General features: G+C 40.9%; 3 protein-coding genes across 3 annotated transcripts; 1 reads left to right on the top strand and 2 right to left on the bottom strand.

The window, feature by feature from the left end:
• Window positions 1–617: 617 nt before the first annotated feature.
• On the bottom strand, window positions 618–1,644 carry LOC111268120 (histone H2B). The gene has a single exon (XM_022846868.2). It carries the CDS (start codon window positions 1,558–1,560, stop codon window positions 1,186–1,188), a length of 375 nt encoding a protein of 124 aa, XP_022702603.1. The 5' UTR covers window positions 1,561–1,644; the 3' UTR covers window positions 618–1,185.
• A 172-nt stretch (window positions 1,645–1,816) lies between these two features.
• LOC111268119 (histone H2A) lies at window positions 1,817–3,136 on the top strand. Its single transcript, XM_022846866.2, has one exon. The coding sequence runs from the start codon at window positions 1,898–1,900 to the stop codon at window positions 2,273–2,275; it is 378 nt and encodes a 125-aa protein (XP_022702601.1). The 5' UTR covers window positions 1,817–1,897; the 3' UTR covers window positions 2,276–3,136.
• On the bottom strand, window positions 3,002–7,278 carry LOC147752431 (histone H2B-like). Its single transcript, XM_086971563.1, has one exon. It carries the CDS (start codon window positions 4,124–4,126, stop codon window positions 3,752–3,754), a length of 375 nt encoding a protein of 124 aa, XP_086827689.1. The 5' UTR covers window positions 4,127–7,278; the 3' UTR covers window positions 3,002–3,751.
• Between the last annotated feature and the right edge of the window lie 50 nt (window positions 7,279–7,328).

The raw sequence follows: 7,328 nt of genomic DNA, 5'->3' as shown, positions 1-7,328 counted from the left end.
TTTACAGCGGAACAGTAAAAAGCATTGCGGCATATAAACTTGTGTGATGAGAAAACAATAACGTTACGAAAAGCCCGCCTTGGACTTGGAAATCCTTGATGACGATAATGACTCAAAAACCCAGTTGAAGTTTTACTGAATCCAGTTTATTTTGGTATACTTTGCTCCTTTGGAGTAAAAGGTCTCGACTTGTTAATATATTTATTGAATCCAATTTATTTTGGGTATATTTTGCTCGTTTGGAGTAAAAGGCTTGGACTTATTATTAGTATATTTATTGAATCCGGTTTATTTTGGGTATATTTTGCTCCTTTGGAGTAAAAGGCTTGGATTTATTAATATATTTATTGAATCCAATTTATTTTGGGTATATTTTGCTCATTTGGAGTGAAAGGCTTGGACTTGTTAATACATTTATTATTAACGTATTTCCCGTTCATTAACAGTGGTGTCTTAAAAAATTTTGTACGTTAATTACGAAAACACCTTTAGTAGTTCTTTGTAAATTTCACCTTTCATGGAGCCAGTCGAAACTCGAAATAAAAAATCTGAATAAATGTAGTAGGAAAAATACAGAAGTCGGCTAATAGTATAAGATAGAAATGAAAACAATTGCATACGTCTTTTGCCTCATACGAGGGGGGTCTTTTTTTTTTATTTACATTCTTACAAAGGGTTTTTGTCTTATGCATCGTTTAATTTCTACCATATCCGCCAAACTTCCAGACCAGAAATATTGTCATACATCAATATCATAAATTTATTTCTCACAGAACCGCCATTCACGTTAAAATTTTTAAGTAATTTATATGAAGTCATTTATTTGGTTTTCTGTCTAACTGGCCGGGTTGTTCCCATGCGCTCAAGAACGACACCGAACCAATGACAGTAATATCCAAAACCCGCGGGTTATTTTACCTCGGATACAAACTCCCTCAGGAAGCTTACTACAAATTCACAAACGCAGGGCAAATACGTCTCCTTATACTCGCACTCGATATATAGGTATATATATATACAGGTTATAATAACTTTACACAAATTCGCGAACAATACGGCTTACGTAAGGTCGGTCTGTTTTACGAGTCTGGTATGGCCTCATAACAGAGCCATAGTATAGCTTGCAGTTGTTTCATCAGCATCAAGATTTCTTGATTTCTCGACGATCCTACGACGACCGAGTATTTACTTGGACGAAGTGTACTTGGTGACCGCTTTGGTCCCCTCGGAAACGGCGTGCTTGGCCAGCTCACCAGGAAGCAGCAGCCTGACGGCGGTCTGGACCTCCCTCGACGTGATGGTCGACCTTTTGTTGTAGTGTGAGAGGCGGGACGCTTCGGCAGCGATCCTTTCGAAGATATCGTTCACGAACGAATTCATGATCGACATCGCCTTGGATGAGATGCCGGTGTCCGGGTGGACCTGCTTAAGCACTTTGTAAATGTAGATCGAGAAAGACTCCTTCCTCCTGCGCTTCTTCTTTTTTTTATCCGAAGCACGAACATTTTTCTGGGCCTTACCGGCCTTCTTGACCGCCTTACCAGACGGGGCGGGTGGCATTTTTTCTATTTTTCGACAAAACGTTCGGCCGACTGTACACTACGCACGCACAACACCGGCAAGATTAAGCGTCGTCATGGGTGTCTTTCTATTTATGGCGGCTTCTCAAGCCAATTCGGGAGCCAACATGGAAAGGGCTACGAAGAGAGGAAGTCAATGCACCAATTAGCGATGGCGTCCCAAAGCGCTCGCAGCGCCACATTGGAGAGGACGGTTCGCCGCATCTAGCCAACGTGCGCCCCTTATAAAGCCGCTGAGTTGCAAAATCATTGTAATACCAGTCCTGTGAGGTGCTTGTTGGAGGTTAATTGACGATTACACGCTAAGCGATATCAACATGTCTGGACGCGGAAAAGGAGGAAAGTCGAAGACCAAGGCGAAGACGAGGTCTTCCCGCGCGGGACTACAGTTTCCTGTGGGCCGTATCCATCGTCTACTCCGTAAAGGCAACTACGCCGAACGCGTTGGAGCCGGTGCGCCCGTGTACCTCGCGGCAGTGTTAGAGTATCTAGCTGCCGAAGTTCTCGAGCTGGCGGGAAATGCGGCCCGTGACAATAAAAAAACCCGTATCATTCCCAGGCATCTACAGCTGGCCATTCGCAATGACGAAGAGCTGAACAAGCTGCTATCCGGCGTCACAATCGCACAGGGCGGTGTACTTCCTAACATCCAAGCCGTGCTACTGCCCAAGAAGACCGAAAAGGCGCAAGCATAAACAGCCGGATGGCAATTCAACTCAAAGACAGGATAAAAGCACAGCTCTGTTCGGAACCAACCCTCCGTAAACTACGTCAAAGAAAAAAAACTTCAACAAAGTTAGATCTGCGAGCCGAATGTGTACTCTCTGTAAAGTTACCTTTCACACCCATTGTATTACCTAAAAAGCTGGATACAATCAGTTCATAGGACGATATAGTGACCGTCCCCATTGGGTGGTTAAAATATTAACGTGTGATATTATTGCCTATTAATTGCGGTTCTGTCAGGTGTTTTCGTATTTGACGATACGGTGCGGCGATTTCGTTAGACAAAAAGTTTAGCATATCACTACTTCTACACATCGATTCGACACGACGCGACACTGTGCGAGTGTGAACAGGTCCCAAAACAATGACGCACGTAAAATAATCTTTTCGACCAGCGAATTCAGCAAATAATGGCTTTCATATGATAACGGTAACTGATGGTAATGATGGTAACGCTGGCGATGACGCTCATCATAAAATAGGAACGAAACTTAATTGTGATGTTGAAGCAGCGAATTCAGCAAATAATGGCTTTCATATGATAACGGTAACTGATGGTAATGACAGTAACGCTGGCGATGACGCTCATCATAAAATAGGAACGAAACTTAATTGTGATGTTGTGAATGAATCGCCCACTTATTCTGTGACCTTGTAACACACACACACACACTTAGTTATATATCCTTTTATTATACAGCATACATACTTAATACCCCTACGTGAGCGCTAGTATTAAGTTATGAAAGTAGTGTGATTGGGACTGTAACTATAAGTAACTATACGTGGAGCTGAAATAAAGTCATTTTGTATCATATTGTGACAAAATACGAGTGAGCTTTTGTGTAAGTGCACGCCAAATTAGGTACTTAACAGTGCTAAGGTTAATTAAGTGCCAAATTAGGTACTTAACAGTGCTAAGGTTAATTAAGTAAAAGAGCAAAGCGACAGTTAAGTACTACTATTTCGGTGCGGCTGGAATATATGTCCGGATCATGCACGACTGGAATATGCATCCCGGATCATGCATGCATTCTCATTTAGTGCATCTGTTGTTGCATTTTCGTGTTTGTTTCACGAACGAGTCGAGTATCACGAATAAACATACTCCACGACTACGATGCTCGTTCTTTATTGTCACACTTATATACTTAACTTCTTAGGCGCAAAAATCAAATGACGCAGCTAAGGTTCCTACTAAATATCAAAATACTCGCACGGACGGCCGTATACCCCATAACCAACCTCACCAGTTGGTGCAACGATGAAACCGTCCAAAGTATGTAACACATTACTAGCGAAACGATGCTTGCGGCCACTCATTTCTCTTCATACTTAACTTATCATACCTAAAAGAAAACCTCCCTCCATTGCCACCCTTCATGGTTCGAATAATCAGAAGGCAAGCATTGACCGTTGCAACCATTGTTGATCGTTAACGGACTTCACTTAGAAGCAGTGTATTTCGTGACCGCTTTGGTACCTTCCGAAACCGCGTGCTTAGCTAATTCTCCTGGCAGCAGCAGGCGAACCGCGGTCTGAACCTCTCGGGAAGTAATGGTCGACCTTTTATTGTAGTGGGAAAGACGTGATGCTTCTGCAGCTATCCTTTCGAAAATGTCGTTTACGAAGGAGTTCATGATGGACATTGCCTTTGATGATATTCCGGTATCTGGATGTACCTGCTTTAGAACCTTGTAGATGTAGATAGAGAACGACTCCTTCCTCCGTCGTTTTTTAGTCTTTTTGTCCGACGACCGCACAGGTTTTTGAGCTTTACCTGTTTTCTTGGCCGCTTTATTCGAGGTGCTGGGACCCATGCTGACTATGAACTCGAGCTCAACTGCTAAACACCGACAGCGCTACGATCATAGTGCATAATTATCAATAATTCTACAGTATTTATGGTAGATGGGTAGGGCGATCTTAAAGCATAAACTGGAGAGGGTAATGCTACAATGGATGGAAAGAACGAGTCAATAGTCGAAATGAAATTGCTGAGAGCGGTTTCGTGTTCTTTGCGGTCAAATTGGAACGGTCTCATACTTATTCGTGTCGAAAAACAAGATGTGATAGTTGACTGTAATTTTCCGCTTTAAGAAAGATTGTGCGAGAAAAACTATTAGACAGTTCGATCTAATGTATGTTTATTTTTCAGTTATTGCGCCACAAGAAGCTATTGGAGTAAAAACGACAAGGATTTCAGTAATTTTTGGTTCACGGTTGTTTAAAACGTGCGGTAACTTTTTTTGATCTTATATGTGGTATGATACTGCTAACCATCAAATCCTTCGATTTATAGATCGATTAATGTCAATAACGAAATACATACGAAGGACCGGTAGAAAGCCATTTCGGTTGCACGTCATGCTAAAATTTACAGGTTCGCTCTCAGAATAAGGCGTAATTGGTCCGAAAAAGCCTTACGATGCTTCAATAGACGCAAACTTAACGTTAGCAGAGTTCTGTTTGTCAAATTATACCTGCTGATTCCGAAATATAAAACGGCCATTCTTTTACCGGTTTGCCTTATAAAGTTAATTTGACGAAAACGATAGTCTTCGAGAATCTTTCATTACAAACTCGTAATTGGGAACAGCTATAGTAAATCACTTGACAGGCTTAATTGCGACTAAGCTTGCGATTATATGCTTTCACGCGACACGAAGCTATGCAGAGGTCAGACTTGTAATCATCCTTCAATGTATATTAATCTGTAGTTCATATACACAAGTACGGCATTTTACACGTGAAAACATTTGGTCTGTACAGACTAGTTTGAGCTTCAAACAAGAAGCTGTTTCTGTGTTTTCTTGCCTTGCTTATCACGCTTGCCATACTAGATTCTCTAGCACCCAGTGCGTTTAATTTCATGCTTGTCTTCTAAAGAAGGAAAACGCTTGTATATTCTACTTTTTTTTTTTTTCGATAGACGTTACTTGTAAGTACTGTTCCGCTTTTGGTATCATCTTGTCGGTCAAGCGCCAGCAGTAATCTTTACCTAGGCGATCAAATTGTTCTATCCACATTTCGGTCGATTCCCGTGACGTCGTCGGATCACCGAGGAATTCGACCGATCGGGTCGCTAACGTTTCGATATCGCTAGCCTTTCTACCGCTACCACCAAAATGAAGCCGACTGGCTTAGCTCTGTCGTCGCCGAGCAGGAACGAGCGCTTTAGAGCTACTTTGCCCTGCGCTTATATATACATAGACGTAGATTCATATGTTTATGTTATATTAATTAATCCAGTACGATATTTAGAGGCTTCACTAATTAATGGTACGTAGATACGTGAAACACCATATTTAAATGCGAGTCCATGTAAATGATTTTTCTAACTCTAAAACACGATGCGGCCTTAAATAAAGTAACTACAAGAACCAAAAATAAGCAGTAGTAAGTACAGGGGACGCATTTAGATAATTTTTCTTCTCTATATACTTTGAATTTGGATGGAGAAAGCTAAAGTACAGCTTGTACATGTTAGAGTATTACTTAAATTAAATTTACTAAAATTCGTCCCTACCAGAACAATCCTATAAACTTTGGTAGTTATGGAAATAACTGTTTTTTTTTCGGGTGCTATTCGAACCATCGTGGGCTCATATTGGTGAAGTTCGTCGAACGCGATATGACAATATTGCTAAATCTGAAGATGCTTGTCATATTACTGAAAGGTGAAGCATATGCTTCTGCTCGACGAACATGACAATCATAAAATTAATATATTAAGCAATATAACATAGAGACGTCATTTGTATGAGCGTCATTGACCGGACGACATACATAAGTATGGGTACTCAGACGAGGCCAATGGGGTAGCTAGGATACTATTTCATTTTTTTTACTGTTCTAAATGCAGTACTGGAACGGGATGACTATTGCTATATTTACTATTGACATACCTATTCAATCCCAGCCGACATAACAAATATTCCGTTGCCATTTATACGGACAAATGTCATCTTATGCATCGCTTGCACTTGCCCGTGCATCAGTATTACGTATCACTTCCTCAAACAAAGTACTTCTGTTTTACCAATAAAGCTAATGAAAACCGCTGAAGCCGGTTTAGAGATAATCGGCACTTGCAAATATAGGATACGGTTAAATTCCATCCTATAGATATAACTAAAGAAAGCTACGTAAAAACTTAAGCAAATTATAGTATGAAGTGTATACGAAATATAATGTCGTTGCTAACAGAACTGGCATCGCTTAGTTGTGGTCAGTTAAAACGAAGTCAGCTCAGGGCGAGTTGGTTCTGTTGGACTCTAATTCTACCATACGAGATTGTTCTCCTGGGTTTAGGAGTGAAATTCAAGCTAGCATTTGCACTTTCGAATAACACTTGAAAAGTACATAAATGTTGTGTTATTCGTACTTGCTGCCGCTCTTCTGAGTTCATCGTAAAGGAGAACAAAGAGGAAGCATCGCAGTCTTCTAAGTTCAGTTCTAACTCCTCCACATCAATCCTCAGGGAAACACTGACACACAACAATATCTTTACACTTATTAATAAATTTCGATTGCAATCTCAGTTAGATTTTGGGGAAGAAACGTGAGCCTAAGGTGTTTTAACGCTGTGGACTAATGGAAAACCCCACACGTTAGGTGCGATTTTTTATTGGGTAATCTAATGTTGTCGTAAATGGTATATGCTGGATAGATCGCATAAGACGGAAACCCTACATAAGTCGATGCACGAAGGTGTGACAGTTGAGGCGTTCCCATTTTTAAATCACAAGTAACCTCCATGATATATGTATTTACAGAACATATATGCACGTCTCGTCTCGGCAAAAGCAGAGAAGAAAGAGATAGACTAAGAATTTAAAAACGTGGTGTGCTATAGGCGAACTACCGCATCCTAAACGGGAGTGCTATGCACACAAAAGAGACAGCTTGTTGACAAGTACGTGAAGTACAGGATCACCTTGACAAAACAAATCCAAGGTCGTAATGGCATCGCATGCCTGGTAGTCAAAATGGCACAATTTGAGATCATAAACATAAGGC

The sequence above is a fragment of the Varroa jacobsoni genome, unplaced genomic scaffold (genome assembly GCF_002532875.2).
Source record: "Varroa jacobsoni isolate VJ856 unplaced genomic scaffold, vjacob_1.0 scaffold_1259, whole genome shotgun sequence".
Taxonomy (NCBI): Eukaryota; Metazoa; Arthropoda; class Arachnida; order Mesostigmata; family Varroidae; genus Varroa; species Varroa jacobsoni.
This window is presented reverse-complemented; position numbering and strand designations above follow the sequence as displayed.

What these genes read in the sequence shown, in the direction of transcription:
- LOC111268120 (XM_022846868.2), bottom strand. Translation starts at nt 1,560, where the DNA reads ATGCCACCCGCCCCGTCTGGTAAGGCGGTCAAGAAGGCCGGTAAGGCC.
- LOC111268119 (XM_022846866.2), top strand. Translation starts at nt 1,898, where the DNA reads ATGTCTGGACGCGGAAAAGGAGGAAAGTCGAAGACCAAGGCGAAGACG.
- LOC147752431 (XM_086971563.1), bottom strand. Translation starts at nt 4,126, where the DNA reads ATGGGTCCCAGCACCTCGAATAAAGCGGCCAAGAAAACAGGTAAAGCT.